This window comes from Lampris incognitus, chromosome 5, assembly GCF_029633865.1.
Source record: "Lampris incognitus isolate fLamInc1 chromosome 5, fLamInc1.hap2, whole genome shotgun sequence".
Classification (NCBI taxonomy): Eukaryota; Metazoa; Chordata; class Actinopteri; order Lampriformes; family Lampridae; genus Lampris; species Lampris incognitus.
In genome coordinates, this window is record NC_079215.1 from 23,430,332 (window position 1) to 23,457,023 (window position 26,692).

Consider the following 26,692-nt stretch of genomic DNA (forward strand, 5'->3'; position numbering starts at 1 on the left):
CTTTGGAACGTGTTGCAGGTATCAAATTCAAAATGAGTGAATATTTGTACAAAAAACCCCAATAAAGTTTATCAGTTTGAACATTAAATATCTTGTCTTTGTAGTGCATTCAACTGAATATAGGTCGAAAAGGATTTGCAAATCATTGTATTCTGTTTTTATTCACGTTTTACACAATGTCCCAACTTCATTGGAATTGGGGTTTGTCGTTAAACACGAATAAACTTCATGTTATTGTTTCTAGCCAGAGGACCTTTATCTCCTGAAATCTCCATGACACCTCAGCCATTCCAGATTGTGATTTGAGAGAAAGTTGTAAAAAAAAAAAACATTCTGTTGTCAGTTTATTAGGCACACCCATCTAGTATCTGGCGAAACCCTCTGTGACCTCCAGAGCAGTTGAATTCTTCAGGATTTGAGAAGGTGGGCTGAACCATTCCACGTTCAAACCGCTCTGCGCCCATTCTGACTTTCAGTTCAAGAGTAATTAAGGATTTCGATGCTTCCCTATTTTATACAACAAGCCAGGGTCATGTGACACCATTGGCTGAAGGAACCATCATCAACGGGTAGGGGGGGGTACAGATGTGTGAAAGTTGGTGGGGGTCATCTAAACTGGCAGAAGTTTGTAGTCAATTACAGTGATCTATAAATGCAAGACAAATAAAAATGCCTTCAAGTAAAGCGATTATGTCTCGATTTCCGGCGTTATTACCATATGTCCTTGTTTCATACTGGACACCTTTTTAAGTCTTTGCGTGCAGTGTGAAGGTACGTTAAGCAGAGAGTGTATCCTAGCTTAGCTCAGTTGCTGGATGTCTACCAGGGTCATTAGCAGCTCCTCAAAAGGGGAAATACACTTTTTCTCCAAATCCGATTGTTGATACTTTTACATACTTTTGTTACACGTCTCAGATCGCGAACGGGGCATCTTGAGAAATATATCTATGAGTGCAATAAACCTGTAGGGACTTGTGTGTCTTGACCGCAGGGGTGGGCAGTCTTATCCAGAAAGGGCCGGTGTGGGTGAAGGTTTTTGTTCCAACCAAGCAGTTACACACCTGATCCCACTAATCAACCAGTAGAGTCTTTGCTGAGGAACTTGATTAGGAGACACAGGTGTGTAATTGCTTGGTTGGAACAAAGACCTGCATCCACACTGGCCCTTTCTGGGTAAGATTGCCCACCCACCACCCCTGGTCTAGAGGCTGCTGTTAACACTATTAAGTACAGAATCTGCATTTTAATTCAGATTGAGTATTCTGAGGTGTTTGTTTATCATGTTTTGCTCCCTCTCTCTCTCTCTCTCTCTCTCTCTCTCGCTGTGTGTGTGTGTGTGTGTGTGTGTGAGTGTGTGGGAGAACACAAAGAAGAAGAAAAAACAAAGTACTGCAGATTCTGTTTTCTGAGCACATTGCAACACAGCCATGGTTGAGGGCAGTTTCTTGCTGGCTTTGTGAAGAGACATGACTTGTTATGAACCTGAACCCATGATAAGAACTAACAATATAATTTAGCATTTTAGAGCACATTGTAGCTTCATGCCCCGGTGTAACTGTGTTAGGGTATTCATTTGTTCTATTTATCCGGGTGTTTATTTATTCGGCAACTTTTACTGTCAGGTTTGGCTGTATGACATGGAAGTTTTGTAAACTGCTAATCAGGACTTTCTCTGTGAAGAGGCTGTTGTACATGTTTAAAAGGAACAGTCACATTGTGCAAACAGAGGGTCACTGTATACTCGGACAAACTTCAACATAACACTGCTATTTTTCTTTAATTCAAAAAGAACAGTCTTAAAAAGATGCACAAATGAAGATCGCTGGACCCTTCATGCGGATGGTCTGTAAAGAATAGGCCTATCAGTCACTGTCATCTAACTGTCTCTGCTTCTTAAAAGTGGGGTGCTCCACCCGCTCTCCCTCCTCCTCTTTCTAGGGAGCAGCGTTCAGAGATTTAGAGGCCCGATTCGTCAGTGGAGTCTCCATTTTCTGACCAAATGTTCTTTAATGGCTTTCCCTCAGATCTCTGCCTCACCAAGGGCGTCATCCAGACCCCTCTTCCTGGACCAAGAAAATCAGTTGTAATAGGTCTATTTCTCTCTGCCTCCTACATCGAACTATATTGGAACAGTACCCTCCTGCAATAAATAGTCTGTCCAGCAAAATCGCCACATAGTCTTCACATTTCAAATGGATCAAATGATGAGAAAAGTCGCAGATTGCAGCTTTAAATGCATTAAATATTTGTCACTCGGTTCTGTGCGAATGGGGGTTAAAATTTTGAGATGGCTTAAATTTCCTTTGAAAATGAACCTCCTCATTTCATTGACATGGGTGATCTCTGCAGCAAGTCTAAATCAAGACCTGAATTGGCACACTATTCATTGGGGACTGACTTAAGTCGCAATATTGTTACTATTCTAAGTTAGGTTTTATTTGTCCATTCACTCCATCTGTTGGAATTCGGTATATAAGCGTGTTAGTCCTATTTGTTTTCCGATAGACAGGATGTAGTCATATGAGAACATAAAAGAATATATGGGCTCCTGACCAACTACATTTAGGGCCCCATTTCCGTGAATCAAAGCATGTCGTGCAAAACGGTCAACTTCAGTTTTGGGCAAACTATGTAGGCAAATATACATTGAATAAAGCAAGTTTTATAGAACCAAGCTCGTGTGTGACAGGGCAAGTGCACACATGCACATAAACCATGCACAATGGTAGTCAACAAACATTTCAGAAATGTCCCTATATCACAGTAATATACTGAGTGTTAATTTAACTCAGAGAGTGTACAAATGGACCCATTTGTACACTGAGTTAAATTAACTCTTAGGAAGTTAAATTAACACTCGGGATTTTACTATGTACCAATGCTGAAACTAAACCTATGCCCTTGCTCTTAAGCCAAGAGTTTTTTTCTTTTTATTTACGAGTAAATGCAAAATATTAAAACTTAGATTTTAGTTCTGAGCTATTTTTCCGTCTTCTACAACGGAAGAGGGCGTATATCCGTTGTCTTCTTTTATGGCAGTGACAGTGGCTATGTGTATCGGGAAAATAGTTCAAAATTTTGATTTTTAGGATTTTGCGTGTACTTGTGAAAAAGTTGTTTAAGAAAAAAATGTTAATGTTGGGCTAACAAGTAAAGACTATTTACGGTCGACTTCGGATTTTTGGGTTATTTACGATCTTCTTGTGAGACGAGCTGCTAGTGATCCTATTGACAGCCAGCAGTTGTACTAGGCTAGGTTAAACTCGCTGTTCAACGTACCGTGGCTTCAGCTGCATGCACAGACATAGGGTATCCATGGGTCTGTCTTGCTCTATTAAAGCCTGGTGCATAAGTGGGCCACATAGTGGGAAAAAAAATAACCTGACACTGAGCTATACTTGTAATAAAAACAATGAAATAAACCAATAAAGACAGGCACACAGAAGAATTCATGGCATATAAATTCACTTTTACTTCCAAGCAATATCAAAACAAATATTTATATAGAACATGTAAAACACCACAATCAGTTGGCTAAAACTCAACTGCCACGGCAATCTAAAGATCAGAGCTATGTATTGTGTGTGTTTGTGTTGTCAATTCCTTAGATACCATATACTCCCCTCATTACTCTTTAGGGATGACTGACCACAGTCAGTATCTATAAATATACATTTATATGCGTGTATGTGTGTGTGTGCATGCGCGTGTGTGAGAGAGGAGCTGTTTGTATTGCATTGATGTGTGATCCTCTGGTTTACTGGTAATACAGCTCAAGGTTCATCCCATCATGGATCTCATCTGAAAATAAATGGTTAAGTACAGTAGGGCAGAATTCTGATATAAAAAGCATCAGAAAAGGCACCCTGTGTTTGCACTTGAGAAATTGAATAATTTAAAAAGATGAAATATGCCATCAAATGGAAATAAATGACTTACGTAAAACATCCAAGGTCAGGCCAGAAATCTTAAAATCCAGTGTGGTGTAAAAAACAATGTGTATTGTCGAGGAAATGCATGATAATGACCCAATTATCCAGGAGGGTGCAGATTAGTCTACACGCTGCCAAAAGTTAAAAACATAATTATCTGAGCACAAAAGAAAAACCAGTTGATTTTGAAAAAGTGTGGATGTACACAGATAGTGGCGAATGTTCAATAAGTTTAAATAATGAATGTAATGTCTCTGTCTCTACAAGAGTAAACTAACGGTGAAAGAAATGTATCTTATTAGAAAATTACTTTCAAAGCAATGACTTCTGTCAAGGGAAGAAAGAGGAAGCAAGTTTCAAATAGAATTAAATGATAGCTATGGTGAAACTGCTTGTGAATATAAAGAAAAAGTGACAGAAATGAATGTAAACTGAAATCACTGAGTTATAAATTATCACGAGATAATAATTCCAACTCAAAATCCAAAATAACAAATCCCCAGTATGCAGAACCTTTCCAAGATGGAAGTCATACCACCTCAAATATTGCTCATACCTGGATCTGTTCTCGCACTCATTTTTTCCTTTTAAACTTAATATATTCAGGTTTTGATATCTAATCTTATTACATAGCCCTTTCTTAAATTTACACTTGTTCTGCAATCTTCATGTGGACATATGTGCTAATGAGAGCAATGTACCAAGTCAAATTCCTTGTATGTGATCATACTTAGCCAATAAAAACAGACTTAATTGATAATGAAATACATTTTCACAACAGGAACTGTTGGGAGGAGCCGTATTTTTCGAAAAATTAATTTGTGGCCTGACCAAGCCGTTTTCTTTTTATTTAGATTTGTGATGACGCGTATACAATGGGCTACCCTTTCTGCACCCAAAATGTAACTACCATTTAAATTATAAAAGCTTTCTTATTCAGTAGTAGAACTAGTATAACTACACAGTAAGATACTTACAGTATAGACACAAGAGAAAACAGGCACTGGGATTAAAAATTGTCAGGATTTCCAAGTTTTCATCATTAGCTGAATTTTTAAGGGCAGTTGAAAATATCATAAAGGATACAGTCACCCAGAGACACATGGTCCTTGAATATGGTGTACCTAGGAGAACAGACAGTACACAAAAACTTAAAACTGTTTCAAAGAAAACATCTACTGATTTACAATGAAAAGCCACAGTATAAAAAAACCAAACGCACACACACTATAGTAATAGAAAATTAAAAAATAATATTAAGCGTACGCTTTACCATTTTTTCAATACAATCTTGTTCCACTGGGTTCCTGTCTGGGCAGCAATGAGCTTCTTTAAATCTCCAATGGTATCCTCAGAGCTGAAGCAATTGTGGTTAAGCGAGGGATGTGGTGTACTCACTTTAACTATATCATCTCTCGCTCCATCTCAGAGATATGTCTCGCTAAGTAATTAGTAATAGTTGGCAGCTTGAACAAAAAAAGTGAACAGGAAATTCACATCAAATCGATAAAGACAATAAATCAGATGTCATGAGACATTCATGAACTGGCTTGGTTGGAATTACACAGAGGGAGCATTAACACCAGCAATGAAAACACAGGTTGAGAATGTAGCTACTGCTGGATTCATAAATCAAGTTTGGAGTTTGACGTTTCGTTTAGTTTTACGAAAGGATACTTGCACTTAACCCGAACTTTCTTGCCCAGACGATCGTTGCACACCACCTCAATCATCTTGCTGACGGTCAATGTCTAAGAAAAAGAGACAGCGTTAATGAGTAGAGGGTAGACCAACTAATCATAAAGCTCAAGTCATACGCGTAAACTACAGATGACTGCAAACCTACGTTTCACATTTTACTGTGCGATGCCTATCTATTAATTCGTAATTTACCATAAAGGTGGTGCGGAGCCAAATGCATTAACGTGCCTCGAAGGCCATCTGAAATTAGCATTGAGTAACAACAATCGCTTAATGCCATTTGTATAAATCAGCAACAAGCATTAAAATCACCAAAGTCCAAGAAGATAATCTTCAGCACGTGTAACCTACTTTTACAATGTGCTAAATGAGATTTTTAATCCTAAAATGAATGAAGTCTGTCTCTTCCGCTGGTATTTTCTGGGATGGCCTGTTGTCTTTCTTGCCATAAAGCGTTTTAGTTCGCAATCGAAATTTGCACCAATTAAATGGCTACATACATGATTGACACAAAATATACGCGTACAATTGGCTGGAAGGCCCCCCCCCCAAAGCGGTGCAAAGGCGGGCACAATACCAAAAACAAATCCTGCCGTAAAATGTACCAATTGTCGCACCGATAGGCGCTGTAATTTTACTGACTACAGAGCAAGAGTTGTCTGTCATAGTGCAGCTAGCTAGGTTGCATATTAAACTTGGGCAACACTGTTACTCAAAAATAATGGCAGACGACGAGAAACTTCCCTCAGGCTGGGAGAAACGGATGAGTCGCAGTTCAGGTAGCGAAAGACAAACCATATTAAGGAAATTATTCTTGCTTTTACTCTGCAAATGGCAATAAAATAACCTGGTAGCCTTAGCTGCTGGCTAGCAAGCCTAGCGTGGTTAACGCTGCTATTAAGGATTGACCGATCATTTGGACATTAATGTTTAACGAACGTGTATTAAAGTTGTTCATGGCTATATCAACCAGCTATTATATAACTATGGTTTGCCTAGATGTGGCACTTGCAACGCTGCTTGCCTCACGATCTTATCCATTCTAACTTGCCACATTAGGGCCAATGCATGGCGTCATTTCCCCGGGATTGAATTGAGACCTGGCCAAGCTCCTTAGTAACTAAACGGGGTTTACAGGTTTTGGGGGGATTTTTACAAGGATTTTGTAAGAAGGGAGTTCCTTTATTCTTGTGTGTGTGTTTTCTTGGTCCACCCATCCAACTGTTTTTGTTCGCTTTCATGACTGATGCCTACAAAAGATTTTGTGTTTCTACGCTTTTCCAGGTAGGGTGTACTATTTCAACCATATCACCAATGCCAGCCAGTGGGAGCGTCCAGTAGGGGATGGTCGTGGAGAGCCAGATAAGGTTCCATCATTTAGATCTCTCACAATTGTGTGGTTCAGTTGGTAAAAATCTGCCGGTAGTTGTTTTCAATGTAGTTTGATTCATTACAGGTGCGCTGCTCTCACCTCCTTGTGAAGCACAACCAGTCACGCCGACCATCTTCCTGGCGAGAAGAGAATATCACACGTACTAAAGATCAGGCTCTAGACCTCATTCAAAGTAGGTCACAATTAGATCATAAGTCATTGAGTGAGTGTGTACATAATACTTTTAATTATATAATATGCTGGTGGCTCAACGAGTTAATATTAAGTATGCTGGATTAGGCTTTGGGTTTGCGTCTCAAACAACCTGTTTTTGCATGTCATTCCGTCTCTCTCCACTCTGTTATTCATGTCACACTTCACAAAACGCAAAACTTAATGATATTTTCGTTTGTGTTTTTCTTAATTCAAATTTGTGTATAGAATATATAGAGCAGATCAAGTCTGGAGAGGAGGAGTTTGACGCTCTTGCTTCTCAGTTCAGCGACTGCAGCTCTGCCAGGAATGGTGGAGACCTGGGACTGTTTGGCAGAGGTGTAAATCTGCACACTCAACAGTAACACATACATTATCAAAACTTCCTGGCATACACTTATTCATGTGTACTCAAACACACAAGAATAATGAGCAGTCACAAAATTGTATTAAATGGATTAATATTTGTTTGTTTTTGAGCATTTATACAGCCTGTATGAAGTTATTTGTCAGTTGCAGCTTGTCGTTAAGTCAAATAACAGGCATAATTATCTTTCCCCCCTCAGAACTTATACAGTCATGTAACAAAGGCTCCAATTTGTCTTTAGTCTGTGTGACAGATTACTCACCATGTCAGGATTTTGCTAGACCCCCACTGGCAGAGTGGATTAACAGAGTTTCTCTGGTCATACTTTGAACCAAATATAGAAAGAGTGGATGTGGCAGAAAATGGCAGAAAATCTGAGGATTGTCAAGGGGGGAAAACAGTTTGACCTAAGAATGCCACCATACTGCAGTCAGCATGCCCATTTCAGTTTCCTTCTAGGAAGAGTAACCTGATGAGTTGTACCATTTTGATTATTCGATAGGGCACCTTTTAACCTTGCATTTTTGTGCATTTTGCAGGTCAGATGCAGAAGCCTTTTGAAGAAGCTGCCTTTGCTCTAAAAATAGGAGACATGAGTGGTCCTGTGTTTACCGACTCTGGGGTGCACATCATCCTTCGTACCGGATAAAAAGGCCACTCTCCCTCTCACACACACCATCACACATATAAAGTCCAATCCAACCAGTCTTTTAAAGTTCCATTCCATGTTTTAACTATATACACTTAACATTAAAAGCTTATCAAAATAGGGCATATAGGCTGCATCACAGAATTTTAAGTTGGGTCATACACCTCTTAGAATGGTTGCATATGTAGGAATAATTGCAGTGATTTGCAAGTGGTATTATTCAAAGACTTTGAATAATACTCTAGACTGCTCCTATTGGAACTCTTACTTTTTAACATATGTATACCATTGATAACCTCTTGATTGAAAATCAGATTCCATGTGACCTGGAAAGGTAGCTCATTTGGCATCAATTTGAAATGATGCAAGACCAAATGAGAAGTGGAGGATAAGATTGTGTGTAAATGCTTGCATATTTGGTTGAATGGTTTTTGTTTTTTTCTCATAAGGACCACTTAAATTACACCCCCCTGTGTGCCAAAGGACTTGTTAAGAGTTCTTTAAAACACTTAAGTTATGATAGATTCCCATAGATATAGTGGAGGGTGTAGGGAGAACATTGATATATTGAGTTTTCAGTAGCACAGTCGTTTTGTCCTGTCACGTGGGGTCTCACCAGACACATGCAGTAGACACAATCTGGTTTTCCTTCCCTGCTTCTGAAAATTACATGTCGCGATGTTGTTATTTGTTTTGTTTTTTTGAAACAGAGACAAAGTGTTGAAAACCTTTTATGGCACTGTTGAGAATTGATTTGTCTTTACACATATTCCACATTTTTTAAAAGTCCCTGTGTCTGATGGGAAATTGTGTAAAAACTAAAGGTTAATATGGCTGACACTAACAACATGTAAGAATTGTTCTTCCACCATTAAAGAGGCTCTGGTTTTTTAAGTCTTCTCTCAGTAAATCTTTGCTGTATCACAGCACAACAAAATACTGTAAAAGAATATTACAAGAGGTATGTTATACAAGAGACAGGCAAGGTTTTGTTTCATGATGTGGGTATGTTGTCAAAGGGTAAATGGATTATGGATTGCATTTATATAGCACTTTATCTAGACTCCTAAAGAGCTTCATATTGAAGGGGGGAAATTTCTCAACCACCACCAATGTGTAGCACCCACCTGGGTGATGCACGGCAGCCATTTTGCACCAGAACGCTCACCACACATCAGCTTGAGGTGGAGATGGAGGAAACATTGAGCCAATTAAACGGGGAGATGATTAGGTGGCCAGAGCGGGAATTTTGCCAGGACACGATGGGGGGGGGGGGAGCTACTCAGCGACAAGTTCCATGGTATCTTTAATGACCACAGTGAGTCAGGACTTCGGTTTAACGTTTCATACAAAGGACAGCATCTCCTACAGCCCTGTCCCTGTCACTGCACGGGGATTTTTTTTTTATTAGGACTAGATGGAAGGCTGCCCCCTATTGGCCCACCAACATAACTTCCAGCAACAACTTAGGTTTTCCCGATAGGTCTCCCATCCAAGTACTTGCCAAACCCATACCTACTTAGCTTCTGTCATCCATCAGAGCCAGAGTACATGCTGGATGAAAATGTTGATTAGACGACAACCAACCCTAAATATCGACTATTGGGTTGTCCTTACAGTTATTAAACGTTCCAGCAAAGTGTTGTCTTTCCCCCTTTAGCTCTATTTCTATTTATTTTTTGGATACTTCAGCTGTTGTTTGCTTCTAGAGTGATTTAATTTCACCTGGCATCGTAGGGCTTTACGTGTTATCTAATGCTGCCATCCTAGTTTAATGGGTGGAGGGGGGGACTGGTTGTAAAAACAAACGAAGTAATACCATAATAATAACATAATACTTGATAAATTTCCCATTTAGTTTTGTAGGAGTTGGAGGGAACTGCAATTAATGACATATGTAACTTATTAAATAACGGTTAAATTAAGACCTTAAAAGATTAAAGATATCTTTAACGCAAGACCTCATCAAGATGGCAGCAGCACAGAACTTTGCAGACAGATTGGAAATGTTCTGATGAAAAGACGAGGTACCATGTACCACATGACACGAGCTAAAGGGAGGCACTTTCTGTTCCAACAATTGCGGTTAAAGCGAGGGATGATGTTAAACTTGGCCCTCTTCTGAATACCAAAAACAGTGTGCTAAGCCAACTTTCCAGCATTACTCACAATGGATTGGGAACTGGGTTAAGATTAGGGTAAGGTAAGTAAGAGGACACTGCCGCCATGATCATGTTTGTACATCATGCTGTATGTTGATCAGATACGGCTGCATTGCAGAGTATGGAATGAATCATCTGACTGGTCTTGGATGTGTTCTCCTATGCTATTTGGGATCCCGAGACATTTGTTTCCAGGCCTGAGACTTCTGATCTATATTGACTGTTGATGTATTATTTCCCAGCTTTTGGTGTTGAGTCACATGAAACTGGGAAATCTGTGCGCAGTGTCTCCCTGGGTGGGGTGAACATTGGTATTCGAAGCTTCGACAGCGCTGTAAATCCCTAATTATCACACCAACTGTGTGTGAGGCTGACACCCCTGGGAGCTGTTCAGCCGGCGGAGGCGACACAGGCGCCAGGAGCCGGGCCTCTACCGGCCGACACGACGGGGTGTTAATAGGGGAGCGCTAATGAACTGTGCACCTCCTTTCATGTTTTCGCCCTCCCGGTGGATTCCCACCATGCACCGTGTCAAAACAAAACAAAACCAGTCGTGGCTACAACATGCACCGCACGGAACCGCCCGAAGAAATACGAGACGTGCGTGCGTGCGCGTCCCCCCCCCCCTCGCTCGCTCTCTCTCTCTCTCTCTCTCTCTCTCTCTCTCTCTCTCTCTCTCTCTCTCTCTCTCTCTCTACCTCTCTCTCGTTTTTTTTTTACATGACACACGTGTATCTAATTTAGGTGGCTCTCTGACACCGTACCTCCGACAACACTGCGATTTCCGTTGAGAGGAAATGATGGAGAAGGAAAGTTTCTGACGCCCTTCAGTCCGATGCGCGGCCCGAGGACAGCCGGAGAGACATGTACGTGTTTTGTATGCACACACATACACTCGTTTATCAGCACCGGACCGAGGAGGGCTCTTAGATTTGTGTGGATTTGGAGTTAACAAGTTTGCGTGGCACTGAAATGTCTCCAGATTGGAAATGCAGCGCCACGCGTGTCTGTTACTCTTTATTATCACTACAGGTAAGGAGAGCTTTACTTGAAGTAAAGTTCTTTACTTCCACTTTACTTCTTTAATTCATCCTACGCCCTTTTCGAACATGGTCCAGATATTACTTGTGTTGTTACAGAAAGTTTACAACAAAAGTTAACTATGATTTCCATCTGTTGTTGTATTCCTGCCTGTGTATTGTACTTGTTATTTCAGCATGTTTCAAATAAAACCAACCTGACGGTCTGAGAGCTGTACGCTCACTGACATCCGACTGGGAATTGTTGATTTTTATCACATCAAATACAGCTTATCTAATTAGTTTATCTTATGTTTCGTGTGTGTGTGCTGTTCCAAGATCGGGCCTTATTATGACGTCTTGTACATATATGTTATTATCTACGTTTTAAAATTGCTTATATGTCAAACTGTTGGTATGGACTTGTGATCCGTTATCCCCGCATTGCCATGAGCAACAGCGACGTTGAATTGTGGTGGATGTGACGTTTGCTTGAAATCACAAGTTCCAACTCTCATCGGTGGTCTGTGTCAAAGTCCTACCGACTAACATAACACTTTTGCTTTCCTCAGATAAAGTATTGGCCTTCTTGCACCACCAGTGTGGAGGCATTGTCCATTTGGACCCCAAGCCGACCGGTCACATCAGCCTCAGCGTACCAGGCCCCGGAGATGACTCCAGCAGCCCTAGCCCCATAAAGCACCAGGCTGACCAAAACCCCTTTTTCACAGTCTGCACTTGGACTATAGACATTCCCTCTGGCCAAATGGCACGTTTGGAGTTGCAATGGCTCGAAGGAGGCTCAAGCATATCGGTGCACTGTGTTGGGGACCAGGAGCAGGTCCTTGAGATCGGGACGATTGCAATTCTCTTTGGCTGTGACAGAGACACGGCTGTCATTACTTGGAGAGGAGCTGGACACTCTTTATACACAGTTCGACTTTCGTATGATGGTGAGAAACTATTTGTGTTTTTACTCTGCCGTCAGCAAAACTCAACCCAATTAACCACTTTCAGTTATTGAATCAGTATGGCCCAAATACCTTTGCTTTGCATCCCATTCACAAGGATCTAATTCAATTGGTGTAATAATGTTTAGGGCAGAAGGATTTAGTTTGGTTTGGTTTGATTTGGTTTGGTGGTGTATATTATTTAGTTTACATGTGCGTTATCGTCGCTATAAAGGTCGAAGACATATTGTGGTAAATCAGTTTCTGTTTACAAGAAAAGAGGAACATAGTTGTACTCTTCAGTAAGAGGCTGGGCTATTATTTCAGCTTCACTGTGAACTGTAAATCAGTCAGTAGGAAAGTTCTCATCATTCAATGTGGGTGTGTATCTGTGTGTGAGACAGACAGACGGAGAGGGAGAGAGATGTTTTGTTATTGAAATCCCTCTTTTCCTCACCCTGTCTCTCTCTATGGTTGTGTTTGTTCCTGGTTACCCAGTTCAGGAAGTTATGAGAAATTCCTCGGAGGACCATACTAGCTTCGAGTCGAACCAAGAGCTCTCCACCACCTTATCTTGGTCTAAGATGGCATCCAGCTCTACAAGTGGGGCTCCCGTCGTACCCCAGCATGTGCAAGAGGGAGTAAGGGGGATGGAGAGGGGCATAGGGCTGGAGCGGAGCTTTCCATCAAGGCCTGGTTCTGGTCCCTCTCCCCTGGACCACAGATCCCCTCCCACTAGCCTGTCAGGGCTCACCATGGCTGGGCCAACCGATAGGGAAACCCCCCCTCTTCCTCAGGAAGAACCTGACAATGGAGCGGATATGCCTGGGGCCGCTCATGTCACAGAAAGTCACAATTCTGCCAGAAAGAACACACACGTATATTTTCACACACAACATACACCAACTACAGACACCCTCTCTCACACATTACATGCACTTAACACAGAGACACTGTCTCACATGCAGCAGACATCACACAGAGACACCCTCCCTCACACCAAACGCCAACAGTCACTGACTGATACAGTCATTAGCTCAGCGACAGATACAGCGCTTGGCACAGACACACACACACAGATATATGAAATAATTCACAAAGCGAAAGACACAGACAAAAACATACCCCAAATTGACTCCTCAGTGCCCACCTCGGGCACCGTGCCTATCCCCTCCGCCCCCTCTCAACCATATCTCCTGACCTCCAGTACTCCAACCAGTTCTTGGGTGACTGATGCTGTTTTGAAGCCACATGGTGAGTCTGTGGATGGGAAGTCTGGAGGGAGCGAAGCCCCTGGCAGGAGGAACCAACGGAGCTCAGGCACACTTCAGTCGAGCTTGACCTTAGCGGTCACCTCTGATCCTTTAAAGACATCCAGCATATCTCAGTGGGAACTTACAAACAGCACATACACTGATATTGGAACTACTGCTTCATCACTCTCAGATGGCCTGGGCAGGACTGGTCGATCATCTCTCACAGACAGCTCAGAGTTGGAGAGGACTGTTGGAACAGGGCCGACAGTGTCCCCTTATCCAGATATCATGCAAATGGACACAGTCGGATTTGAGCAATCAAACGTCAGTAGTCAAACTGCTAAATTTCCCTCCTTGGATGGATTTGAAAATGGAGAGAACATCCACAGTCTCCCTCCCAGTCCAAGTCCAGCTGCCACACAGACCCAGACAAGCTCCCCGCAAAGCCAACGTGCAGATGGTCTCACACACTACCCACCTTCTGACACGCCTATCCTATACACACAGACAGACGACAGAGTGAAACATACAGAGAGTCAAGATTCACATAACCCTACAAAATTCAGCAGTACAGACACGACCTCAAACACTTTAAGCCCTCAGGAGGCCTCTATCACCCCCTCTTCCATAAGCAGCCCCAATATCACACAAGACTATAGCTGGACTACAAATTTCACAGACTCTCCTTCCTCCACCAACTCACCGCTCATGTTTGGGGATAGAGTCCAGAACTCAACTGTCACCACTGTTTCAAAACGCCTATATTCCTCTGATGTTACCACAACAGCTGCCAGTAAGACTGAGATGATGGTGGGCAAGTCCATGCAGGGGACCAGGACTGACACCACAACTTACATGTATAGCTCCACTCACGCAACCTTATCCGATGCCTTGCGTACACATACATCCATACCACCTAGCTCATCACTTCCTACAGCTTCTTTGCCCTCTACAGCCTCGCATAGTTTCGTATCCACTCACATATCGGCACCTGAATACAGACTCAATGCACAAAACGCCCTTCCTAATAGTTCACATACCACTCACCACCCTTTGACGACTGCTTCCTCGATGGGTGCACACTACAGAACTGTACCTATACATCAGCCTTCACAGACATCAACACCCAAACCCTTGCTACCTACTCGTCAAACACATAAAGCACTGCCTTTGCCTTTCACTACTAACGGGTCCCCAACACACAAACAGTTCCACGTCAATGGTTCTGTCCTTCCCTCACCGACACCCACAAATGCAGAGCCTAGACCTGGAGTTGGGGGGAGAGGGAAAGAGAATGAACATCTCTTGGTAACAGCAGCGCTGCCTTCTCAGTGGTCTCCCAATGGCCCATCCGCACACTCTCCAACACTTCCAGGGCAACCTACTCCAAGGACCGATCCATTTCCCAACCAGGGAAGTCGTTTTGCCGGAAGGACATCTAAGTCTTCCCTATCATTAAACTGGAGCACTACAACTACCCACATGCCCAAGTTCTACATTGTACCGGACCAACCTGCAGCCATCAGAGGTAGTGTGTGTGCACACACGTGTATGTAATAATGCATCTCTAGAATGCATGAAATAATATTATATAATATTATGAATATTATCATTTGCTTTCTTCTCCATAGTGGAGTCATTTGAGTTGCTGCTGCAGATTGTTGTAGAAGAGTCCAGCTCAACATTTACCGACAGCCTGGTTGAAGACACCACAGCCTGGGTGGGATAAGACAGACAGATACATATGCAAACACACTAACACATACACAGGTGCATGGAAATGTGTTCTCAGTATGAGTTATTCTTCTTATCCTATAGGTGGAGCCATACCTCCTGAACGCTCCAGGATTCAACAGGCTGCTTGGAGTCTGGAGTAGGTGAGATGGGATAAAAACCTGAAGAAGAGTGAAATTGTAAAAAAATATATATGTGCACGATGAAAGGGAAGTTGTGTGTGTGTGTGTGTGTGTGTGTGAGAGAGAGAGAGAGAGAGAGAGAGAGAGAGAGAGAGAGAGAGAGAGAGAGAGAGAGAGAGAGAGAGAGAGAGAGAGAGAGAGAGAGAGAGAGAGAGAGAAAGTGAGAAAATTATTGTCAGATAAGTGAAGGGAATAATAATTAAGGATTTACTGTCTGATGTAATTCCAGGGGCCTCGTGGTGCAAAGTTTAGTGGATTTTAGGACCATGGGGGCTTTGGACTGGTTGGAAATGATAGGACCAGAGTCACTGCTTGAACGTACAGGATTGGCTCAGGCTGTTCGCGAGGGAAGACGTTTCAGAGGGTCAAAGATTGTTAACGTTACTGTGGGAGGTAAGTCTAGGGTCCGTGCTAATATGCCCTAAATAAGCATTACTAGAATACCATAATGGTAAGAGATCAGACTTTGGACAAATAACATTTGCAAATTGTTTGTTTTAACATTTTTTTATATTCCTTTAGAGTGATGGCTGGGTAGTGCCAAACACATCAGGACAGTTCAGATTAGGTTATTAGTCATGGAAACTGAATGAGCTATTGCGTACTTCCCTGTAATTGCCTAAGCTTTCTAGTCTTGCATCATAACCATCTGTCACCCAAGTGTAATGAGACAAGCCATCGAAAGTACATCATATGAAATACTGTTGAACTCAGCTCTGCCAGAAATATAAGCACTTATTTTCAACAGATACTCATTGGAAGGTCCAGGTCTGCTGCAAAGAGTAACAGTATTTTCTCCAAGTACATATGCACCTCCACAACACATATGCACTCACAAATCTTTATTTATCTCCCAGGTCTGCAGGATAGTGTGTGTGAATGGCTGCTGAAGTGTCCAGAAGGCTATGAATGTGTCTCCAAACCCGGCTACAAAAACCACAGTTGTTCATCTGTCTGCCGCTCGGACTACTGCCATCACCATGGCATCTGTTCTCACCATCCAGAACAGCCACCTGTCTGCCGGTAAGAACAAACACATGCATGCACGCGCGCGCACATACACAAACTTTGTTAGCTTTGCATGTGTCAACCAAATGTTTGTGCATGTGTTTTCATGTAAAAGCTGCATCGTAGGAGAAGATTTCTGGTACATGGGCCGGAGATGTGATGTCAAGATGACACGGGCAAGGCTGGTAGGGGCCTGTTTTGCCATCCTAGTCATCATTGTGACAGTTATTGCTATCGTGGCACTTGTGGCAGTGCGACGCTACCGAGCCATATTGATACAGGCCAAAGTGGATCAAACTCGAAGCAGGTGAGCAAAACACACACACACACACACACACACACACACACACACACACACACACACACACACACACACACACACACACACACAGCATATACCCATAGCACAACAATCCAGGGCAATACATTGGTGCAGTCACAGCATGATGATCTATGTAAAACATCATGCAGCGACCAAATGAAAGGGTAAGTGTGTTTATGTCATGATGTGTGGGAGAGGAATCCCATGGGTTACAGAAAAGGCCTTGGACAAACAATAACAGCACCACAACAAATGAGTGTGAGAGGGCACGCGCACGCACGCACACACACAAAATATGGATAATGCAAAGAGTTTTGTCCTCATCTTGCATTGACCGATTCAATTAATTCAATGTATTGTCATTAAAAACAATATGCAGGCACATGTTAAAAATGAAATGAGGGCTGCGGCTTCACCAAACGGTGCAAGTCAGACACAGACAAACACAGCAAACACAGTATAAGATATACACACATGAAGACCAAAAGCTAAAATAATTTAAGAAAGAGCAAGAGTACAAAATATGTAAAAAATATCTACAGACATTCAGTGGGTGGCCAGGTTCAGGTGGGCAACAGCTTGTGGAAAGAAGCTGTTTTTGAGCCTGGTAGTGCGGGCTCTGAGGCTCCTGTAGCACCTTCCAGAGCGCGGGGGGGAGAACGGTCCATGGTTGGGGTGGGTGGGATCTCTGCTGATGCTGAGACCCCTTCGAAGGCAGCGTTTGTGGTAAATGTCTTTTATGGCTGGGAGCTGGGTACCGGTGAGATGCTGGGCCGCCTTGACGACCCGCTGCAGAGCTTTCTGGTCTACTGAGGTGCAGTTGCCGTACCACACTGAGATGCAGCTGGTCAGGATGCTCTCTATGGTACAGTGGTAGAAGTTGGTGAGAATTTTGGGGCATAAGACACATTTGACTAAACTTGTGATGTCAGTAATTGATTGAATCATCATTATTACGAAATTAATTATAGAATGTTTCCATACTATTTAAGAATACAAGTTCTTTTGAGAAAGGGCTATGGGGAAATTACAAGACTTAATGCCGAGACAATAATTGCAGTCATTAGCCACTAGGTGTCACTGTCTAACTGCCAACCACAGAGATGGGGTTCTTGGGACATGCTGAATAAGACAGACAATGTAGTACATTTCATACATTTAAGATGCAATGTAATGCACTTTATACAAAATAAAATTGCACAGATAAAAAGAAGGTAATGATAAAAAGAAGAAAACAGACGGTAAATAAATGAAATAAACCTTTAATAGGATAAAGTGGAGAAGATATAAAATAATGAAATGACGTGAATCATAGTCAATTGAATTAGAACAGAACCCATAATTGATCAACAGCAGATTGAAAATCCATTAATAAAAGTACAGGGGGTTACCTGAGCTGAATCAATACTGAGGTGGTAAGGTTAATCTTGCGTCTGTGTGATATTAACAATAAAATACATGTATTTTATTGTTTATATCTCACAGATATTGTGTGTACACATAACTGCAGGAAAAAAACTGTCTTGTACCTTAAAACCTAAATGATTTAGACATTATTTTTGTTTTTGTTTACTTTCTATTAATTTTATAGCAGAGTCAGTCTAAGGTTTATAGTACTCGTCCCCTCAGTGAGGGCAGAGAGGGGACTAAAAATATCCTTCTCAAGTAGAAGTACTGTTGCTTAGATAAAATTTCACTTAAAATGAAGTTAATTACTGGTGTACAACTATACTCAAATAAAAGTAAAAAGTATCTCATTTAAAATGTACTCAGAATAAGTTACACAGTTACTTTTTTAAACTGCTGGTGGAAGTAAAAAGGTTAAATATAATAATTTCCATGTAAAAAGGACAGGAGGATATATAATAGGTTCTTTATTATAAGAACAGATAAACCTTTAGTAACCCCCGGAGGGAAATTCAGGTGTCATAGCAGCAACAGCAATGAAAATGAAGCACCAGAGAGGTACAGGTAAAAGTCCCAAACCAAACGAAATTATTTCCTTTTGTTAAATATAAAATTAAGCCAGGCGAATTTACTGGTAAACTGTGATTCTCTTTGGGATTAACGAAATCCACTATAAATAAGAATATACTATATAAAAGATTTATGCTAAGTTCAACTCCCCACAACTCATACATACAAAAAATTTTCAAAAAATTCACATCTACTCCGTATAGTAAAAAAAAGAAAAGAAATACTATTCAGACAGGTTTACAAAGTCTGCTAGTAACATAAGATCCATGTGGAACATCATCAATTAATTACTTAGTAATAAAAAAGGAAGAAAAACGCTCGTATGAAAATTCCATCTGAATGGAACTACCCAATGGATGTTGGCCCATGTACTGCAAGGTGGTTCCGTATGAGCAACCTTTCCCTAAATGTACAAAAATCCAATTTTATCATTTTCAGAAATAAAAATAAAAGTTATCCAGAAGAAGATGCTAAATTGTTTGTTGATAATACTGAAATCAACTAAGTCACTTCTGCAAAAAATTTAGGTGTATAAAATAGATGGAAAAACTGTCCTTGAAAGATGACATTGAGTATGTGTATAAAAAAATATATATAAATATAGTCTTTTGGAATCATTACAAAAGTCTGTTCACCAGTATATAAATCCTGTCTTCTAACATTCTGTTATAGTTTACATGTCATACTGTAACATCAATTGGGCCACTACGTATCTCTCCTCCCTTCAAAATATTATTTCAATCCAAAATACGTTTTTAAGATTGGCAACTGTGTCAAATCACCATGAACCATTGGCTCCCCTCAAAGAAAGTATAAATACTTATACTCCATACTTATATACTTATACTCCATGTATAAATGTACGTTTCAAAAGAACAGCTTACCAAATATATTTCATAATGTCTTTTTATTGAACTCTGATGTCCATTCATATCCAACCAGACAAGCAAAGGATTGTTATCTTCCATATTATCCCACAACTCTTGGGACAATATGCCATAAAATACAGAGGACCATCACTTTGGGATAGCAGTCCCCTCTGTATCCAAACCTGTCCATCACTGTCAGTATTTAAGTCTAATATAAAAAAAACACCTGTGCCATAGTTAATGTGCTCAGTGTGTGTGTTTATGTGTTATGTGTTTACGTTTGTTTTATTTTATTATTAATATTACTATAAATTTGTTTTTTTCCTCTTTTTTCTTCTCATCATGTTAAGGAAACAAATACCTATGGTATTAGGATTAATTGTATATCCTAGGGGTGAGGTTTTTACTATAAGCCCTTCAGGGTTTCTTACCTGCCCTGCACAATCTGTGCTATGTTTGTTTTCATATACTTTTGTTTTTATTATTTCCTTTGTGCTAATAAAAAAAACAACTAAATAATAATGAAAATATAAATAAAAATAAAGATGAAATGAAGCACTGAGCTGCCGGCCCTAGATATCTGCACTGGATCGCTGAATGAGTGTACAGTCTATCAATAGATACAAATATGTACATATACGCAGTCTATCAATAAATACTCTATCAATAAATATAAATGTACATATATATGAATATGAATGAATATATGAATAAATGAATATATGAGTCCATGTCTAAGTGCACCAGATTCCATGCAGGATTCGGTAGTTAAAAGTCAAATGTAAGTAACAGACAGTGCAGGTCTTAAAGTTCTCATATGGGGGTCAGGCCTTGGTTGTAGAGCCTTATGGCTATTGGCACAAAGGACTGGCCGAGGTGCTGTCTGTGGCTGAACGTGCTCCTCATCTTTGCTAGCTCATCATAGAGGGGATGGGAGGGGTTCTCTAGGATAGCATCCAACTTCCTCCGCATCGTCCCCTCCGCAACAACCTCCAGATTGTCCATTTCAGCTCCAAATACAGAGCTAGCCTTCCTCACCAGCTTGTTGAGTTTGTTGGCATTCCTTGTGTTGATGTTTCCCCCCAACATACCATGGCAAAGAAGAAGACACTGGCTACTGCAGACTGGTCAAACATCAGCAACAGCCTATTGCACCCATTGAAGGACCTGAGCCTCCTCAGGAAGAACAGCTTGCTCTGTCCCTTCCTTTAGAGGGCCTCAGTGTTGTCAGTCCAGTCGTTTATTGTTCATGTGTATGCCCAGGAACTTGTTGGTGTCCTCCACCTCCTCCCCTCGGATGGTGATGGGAGTTGGGGGCCTCTTCTTTTTCCACCGGTAGTCCACCACCAGCACCTTGGTCTTTCTGATGTTGAGCTGGAAGTGATTGTTGTCAAACCACCCTACGAAGCTCTCCACCAGTGCTCTGTACTCCTCCTCATTGTCAATGCAGCTGACAATGGAAGAGTCATTGGCAAAATTCTGCAGGTGGCACATACTCAACTTGAAGTGGAAGTCTGAGGTGTAAGAGGGTGAACAGGAAAGGTGACAGCACAGTTCCTTGGGGAGCACGGTGTTGCTCACCAGCACATCTGACAGACTGCCCTGCAGTCTGGCGTACTGTGGTCTGCTGGTGAGGTAGTCCATAATCCAGGCCACCAGACCATGGTCCACCTGCATCACTGAGAGCTTCTCAGCTAGCCGGAGTGGTTGGATAGTGTTGAAGGCACTGGAGAAGAACATGACTCTCACGGTGCTGCATGGCCTCTCCAGGTGTGTGTAGGCTCTGGAGCATGTAGACGATGGCATCATCCACACCAATGTTTGCCTGGTATGCAACCTGCAGGGGGTCCAGGGAGTCACTCACCAAAGGATTGAGGTGCTGCAGGATCAGTATCTCAAAGATCTTCATGACGTGTGACGTCAGAACAGCTGGCCTGTAGTCACTGAGAGCGATGGGGCATCCCTTCTTGGGCACCGGGACAATGCAGGAGGTCTTCCAGAGCTGGGGGAAATGTAAAACATTCTTCAGCCTCGGGGAGGCTGTAGAGGTGCTGGAATGCTGCTGTCAGCTGCCTGACGCATGCCTTGAGCACCCTGTAGTTAGTGTTATCTGATCCTCTGGCGTTTTTCACACTGATCTTGGAGAGCTGCTTCCTCACCTGGCTGGTTGTAATGATCAGGGGTGAGGGGGTGGGTGTTGGGCTGTCCCCAGGTACAGGAGACATGCTGGGGCTCTGTTCCAGGAGAAGGGGTGAGGGGGGACTAAGCTGCTGCCTTCAGGGGGAGGGGGAAGGAGAGGTGTGAATGGGAGGCACTGGTGCTGGTGAGTGGGGGACCCAGGCTGCCCTGCTGAGCTCATGGGGGTTGGGTGGTCAAACCTGTTGAAAAACACATTTGTATGTTCCAGGGTCCCCTCAACAGCAGTGCTTGACTGTTTGTAGCCAGTTATCTTTGTTATTATTGTTATAGTTAGTATTGACCACCATTCAATTACAGTGCCACCAGTTAAGTGGACAGTTTCTGGTGCGAAGCTCATGGGAATCCTACAAAATGTTTACTATGTAACAGATGAGATTTATTTGAAATATACAATACTTCAAACAGAAAACACTGGGATAAAATTGATTTAAAAATATGTTTAAAAGTACAAGTACACAGAAAATCTGTTCAGTTACAGAAATGAGAATAGTTATAATGAGTTACTTTTCACCCTTGCTTTTAACAGTCAGAGTTGAGGATATTACGGAGGATGCTCTGGTCAGAATTCATCTGAGGCCTATGGGGGAATACTTGGCTCCAGAGTCGGGGACCAGACCACTGGGCAAACACAAAAATTGTTATGGAAAAATCATATCGAACGTTATGAATAAATGATGGCAAATTTTTAAGGGTGGTGTATTAAATCAGTGTAACACACTGTTATGTTGTATCCAGTGTATCTTAAAGATAATGAGTTATACATTTTATGTAATTTTTTTTCCTAGAATGCCTATTGAAATAAGCCTAGTGTCACTAATGACAAATTATGACTCCTCATATTTTGTGTGTATATGTGTGTGTGTGCGCGGGGGTGCACATGTGCGTAGCTACCGCAGATTCAACCATTTTGATGAGCTGTCGGGCCGGTTTTGGTTGCGTTCATGGCAAGGATCGGCAGACTCGCTCGACAACCCTGCCTTTACGCGGTCTGATGAATTGCTACACATGCGAGCACAGGACCGCACTTGCTGTTACCATGATGATACATTGTCTCTGGCTTCCACCTGTCCCAGCAACGGTATTCACGTCAACACAGTCTTCCCACACAGGTACACATGTACACACCCTTTTGCATTCAAACCAAAGACTGTTGATGGATTAATAGGTCGGTGAATTTCTCAGGGGGGAGAATATTACCGTTCCTTTTTTCTTTATCATCTTACTTATTACCTGTCACATTTGTGCTGCTTTTAATTCCCCCTCCAGATAATGGAGGTGCCATTATGTCTGTGCCTCTGCCTAGTCATTCCATTAAAAAAAAAAAATTTTTTTTTTCTTTTCATTCTCTCTCTGTTTAACAGCTCCCAGTATGGCTTGAGAGGCAGTGAGATAAGCATGGGGGACTACATATTGGATTCAGGAAAGGCCAGTGATCTCTCTGTCTGTAGCTGGCCTGTGGAACCCATCCAGTGGACACCATTCCCGCTACTACAACAGCTGGCTTCACACAGGACACCCACGGTGTGTATGTTTGTGTGTGTCAGAGAGAGAGAGAGAGAGGGAGACTCTGCAAGCATGTTTCTCTCAATAATGTGTTGTTTCCTGGTGCTACTAGGTGAGGGCATCGAGACCACGGTCCTACTGTGAAGGCATGGAGCTTGTAGACCTTGGAAGGAGTTGGACAGCCTAACACACACAGTGAAACCACGTCACATCATTTTTGCCACATATGAATGAGGGTTTTTCCCCCCCCCATTTTGAGTTTCACATGTTTTCAAACTTTGTTTCGATAATTAAAATGGTGAAAAAACGTCTTTGTTGCCATTTTTTTAAGGTTTCTTATTTTGATTTGAAAATGTGGGGGGACACAGTCTACTACTGCTATATGTTTTGTTTTGATGACTGCAAAACTGTTGCTTAAGTGTTGCTTAAGTGTTGTGTGTTTTGCTTTTGCGTCTTTTCAATGCAAGAGTAAAAGTGTGAGACCTGTGAGCATTAAGACATGGCTTTAATGGTTCTTCGTTTTTTTTCCAGGATGATAATACCTGTATTCTGCATTGTGTTGTTTGTTTTTTGTTTGTTTTTTGTTTTTTTTCAGTGGCTTGAGAAGCGTAAGAATTCTGCTCTACTACTACTACTACTACTACTATTATTACTACTACTACTTTCAGCTGCTCCCGTTAGGGGTCGCCACAGCGGATCATCTGTTTCCATCTCTTCCTGTCTTCTACATCTTCCTCTGTCACGCCAGCCACCTGCATGTCCTCCCCTCACCACATCCATAAACCTCCTCTTTGGCTTTCCTCTTTTTCTCTTCCCTGGCAGCTCCATATTCAGCATCCTTCTCCCAATTTACCCAGCATCTCTCCTCCACACATGTCCAAGACATCTCAATCTTGCCTCTCTTGCTTTGTCTCCAAACCGTCCGACTTGAGCGGTCCTTCTGATATACTCATTCCTAATCCTGTCCTTCTTCGTCACTCCCAATGAAAATCTTAGCATCTTCAACTCAGCCACCCACAGTTTCGCCTCCTGTCTTTTCATCAGTGCCACCGTCTCCAAACCATATAACATAGCTGGTCTCACAACCATCTTGAAAACCTTCCCCTTTAACACTTGCTGGTACCCTTCTGCCGCAAATCACTCCTGACATTCTTCCCCACCCACTCCACCTGCCTGCACTCTCATCTTCACCTCTCTTCTGCACTCCCTGTTACTTTGGACAGTTGACCCCAAGTATTTAAACTCATACGCCTTCGTCACCTACTCCTTGCATTCTCACCATTCCACTGTCCTCCCTCTCGTTCACGCATAGGTATTCCCTCTTGCTCCTACTGACTTTCATTCCTCTCTCTCCAGTGCATACCTCCACCTCTCCAGGCTCTCCTCAACCTGCACCCTACTCTCGCTACAGATCACAATGTCATCCGCAAATATCGTTATCCACGGAGACTCCTGCCTGATCTCATCCGTCAACCTGTCCATCACCATTGCAAACAAGAAAGGGCTCAGAGCCGACCCTTGATGTAATCCCACCTCCATCTTGAACCCATCTGTCATTCCAACCGACACCTCACCATTGTCACACTTCCCTCATCTCATACATATCCTGCACCACTCCTGCATACTTCTCTGCAACTCCCAACTTCCTCATACAATACCACACCTTCTCTCTCGGCACCCTGTCATATGCTTTCTCTAAATCTACAAAGACACAATGCAACTCCTTCTGGTCTTCTCTATACTTCTCAATCAACATTCTCAAAAGAATTCTGCTCTACAATGCTGCAGAACTGAACATGTGTACTTTAAAGCAAACAGTCTGCACACTGTAACGTAACTATCTAAATCAGGATAGCCCTTCTTCAGCGTGTTCTACGTCAACAATGTGTGTGTGTGTGTCTCAAATATTTTATAGTAATATTTGTAGTAAGTTTGTCCCGATGCTCTAGCATCCATGCATAGAAAACATTTTACAAGTTAAAGTATGCCTCATTAAGCCCTTAGCCTTTTTTTCTGGCACTTGAACGTACTGACGAAGTTGCATGCTTCACTCATAGGTTATTGCTTAGAGAAAGAATTATTCACCCTAATTCTGATTTCAGGAATTTGTTGTATAGTCTCTTTCTCCTTTTCTCTCTCTGTCTCTCGCACACACTGTCCCACAAACAAAAACCGTACCTCTTTGTGATCGTGTATGAAACTCAACTGGAATGTGATGCCATAAATGACTGGGAAACACTGCCAGAGAGTGCAACACACACAAATATGTACATTGCTCTGATGATGCAATCGCAATGTCACCATCCTGGGAAAATTGGAGTGAGTGATTATAAAAAGAAGTAGAAAAAAATGGACTGGGAGGTGTGTGTGTGTGTGTGTGTGAGAGAGAGGGGGGGGGGATGGAGAGATGAAGGGCGGACAGGCAAGCTACCTGGTAGCTTCTTCCATATAAGGTCTTTGTCAGAGCTGAGGGCCAAGCCTGTGAGTTTTCCTGACTGTGTTCGTGAGCAATGCAGGGGAGGTGGGGGAGGAGTGTCCTTCTCTGTGTATGCATGGATATGTGCGCAGATTTCAAAGTGACAACACAACAATTGTGCCGGAAACTAAGTATGAGTAATGAGAGGAAACAATAAGAAGTGGATGTCAGAAGAGAGTAAGTCCGGGTTAAAGTCTTACTGGAACACATCTCAATCCCCTCTCCGTGAACATCCTGCATGTTAACAGTCTGCACAGGGTCCAGGATGAGCTCAAGAGTTGTCTGAAGAAGGGAACTGCACAGTCACACGCCCCTAAAGAGGGAGATTCATTCATTTCCTTTTGCTGATCACATGACCTAAAAGAGAATTCTTCCCCCCATGTGACTCTCTACAATATCTCCTTATATGGATGTCATCCAAAGGAACTCTTAAAGCAATGGCTGCCCTACACTAAGTCAATACAATGTGTCTTTGACATGTGCCTGTGTGCAGCAGTGTGTGTGTGTGTGCGTGCACGCGTGCGCGCGCGCATACGTATGTATGTACAAGTTGAAGTTAAGGACTCTCAGTCAGGATTGCCAATTTCCTGTGCAGATAATCATTTCCTCTTTCTGTATCCTTAGCTGCACTCTTATAAAATGCCTGATGTCATTAAGGTTCGTGTGTTCAAGATTTGTGTGATGTGTAATGTGTATCTGTGTATGCATCTGTGTGGTCACTTCCTGTGCGCTAATACAGATGAGAAGATGTGTAAAAACTGTTTCCTGTCCCTCCTGGTGAGCTGGCTCTATATAGCCTTA

The 26,692-nt window shown here is 42.2% G+C and overlaps 3 protein-coding genes across 4 annotated transcripts; 2 read left to right on the forward strand and 1 right to left on the reverse strand.

The window, feature by feature from the left end:
- Positions 1 to 3,448: 3,448 nt before the first annotated feature.
- ubl5 (ubiquitin like 5) lies at positions 3,449 to 6,080 on the reverse strand. 2 transcript variants are annotated; one of them, XM_056280845.1, is made up of 5 exons: positions 5,985 to 6,080; positions 5,610 to 5,683; positions 5,206 to 5,289; positions 5,019 to 5,056; positions 3,449 to 3,801 (listed from the first exon to the last, which is right to left on the reverse strand). In XM_056280845.1, exons 2-5 carry the CDS (start codon positions 5,663 to 5,665, stop codon positions 3,758 to 3,760), a joined length of 222 nt encoding a protein of 73 aa, XP_056136820.1. In that variant the 5' UTR covers positions 5,666 to 5,683; positions 5,985 to 6,080; the 3' UTR covers positions 3,449 to 3,757. The 2 variants fall into 2 exon arrangements, with proteins under 2 accessions (XP_056136820.1, XP_056136821.1); XM_056280846.1 differs by having other exon boundaries at positions 5,946 to 6,077.
- Positions 6,081 to 6,281: 201 nt separating this feature from the next.
- Positions 6,282 to 9,122, forward strand: pin1 (peptidylprolyl cis/trans isomerase, NIMA-interacting 1). The gene is made up of 5 exons (XM_056280704.1): positions 6,282 to 6,412; positions 6,918 to 7,000; positions 7,090 to 7,198; positions 7,447 to 7,557; positions 8,125 to 9,122. The coding sequence occupies exons 1-5, from the start codon at positions 6,355 to 6,357 to the stop codon at positions 8,232 to 8,234; spliced, it is 471 nt and encodes a 156-aa protein (XP_056136679.1). The 5' UTR covers positions 6,282 to 6,354; the 3' UTR covers positions 8,235 to 9,122.
- A 2,097-nt stretch (positions 9,123 to 11,219) lies between these two features.
- Positions 11,220 to 23,922, forward strand: si:ch211-14k19.8 (mucin-2). Its single transcript, XM_056281007.1, has 11 exons — positions 11,220 to 11,428; positions 11,988 to 12,368; positions 12,864 to 15,149; positions 15,253 to 15,341; positions 15,440 to 15,498; positions 15,767 to 15,930; positions 16,395 to 16,560; positions 16,661 to 16,852; positions 22,800 to 23,021; positions 23,274 to 23,433; positions 23,528 to 23,922. Exons 1-11 carry the CDS (start codon positions 11,386 to 11,388, stop codon positions 23,600 to 23,602), a joined length of 3,837 nt encoding a protein of 1,278 aa, XP_056136982.1. The 5' UTR covers positions 11,220 to 11,385; the 3' UTR covers positions 23,603 to 23,922.
- The last annotated feature ends 2,770 nt before the right edge of the window (positions 23,923 to 26,692 follow it).

Excerpts from the sequence above, each read along its gene's own strand:
- ubl5 (XM_056280845.1), bottom strand. The coding sequence starts at position 5,665 with ATGATTGAGGTGGTGTGCAACGATCGTCTGGGCAAGAAAGTTCGGGTT. Across the intron at positions 5,290-5,609 it reads AAAGTTCGGGTTAAGTGCAA|CTCTGAGGATACCATTGGAG; the intron begins GTATCCTTTCGT and ends CAATTGCTTCAG. Across the intron at positions 3,802-5,018 it reads CCATGTGTCTCTGGGTGACT|ATGAGATCCATGATGGGATG; the intron begins GTATCCTTTATG and ends ATTTATTTTCAG.
- pin1 (XM_056280704.1), top strand. The coding sequence starts at position 6,355 with ATGGCAGACGACGAGAAACTTCCCTCAGGCTGGGAGAAACGGATGAGT. Across the intron at positions 7,199-7,446 it reads GGCTCTAGACCTCATTCAAA|AATATATAGAGCAGATCAAG; the intron begins GTAGGTCACAAT and ends ATTTGTGTATAG. Across the intron at positions 7,558-8,124 it reads CCTGGGACTGTTTGGCAGAG|GTCAGATGCAGAAGCCTTTT; the intron begins GTGTAAATCTGC and ends TGCATTTTGCAG.
- si:ch211-14k19.8 (XM_056281007.1), top strand. The coding sequence starts at position 11,386 with ATGCAGCGCCACGCGTGTCTGTTACTCTTTATTATCACTACAG. Across the intron at positions 16,853-22,799 it reads GTGGATCAAACTCGAAGCAG|CTACCGCAGATTCAACCATT; the intron begins GTGAGCAAAACA and ends ACATGTGCGTAG. Across the intron at positions 23,434-23,527 it reads CTTCACACAGGACACCCACG|GTGAGGGCATCGAGACCACG; the intron begins GTGTGTATGTTT and ends TGGTGCTACTAG.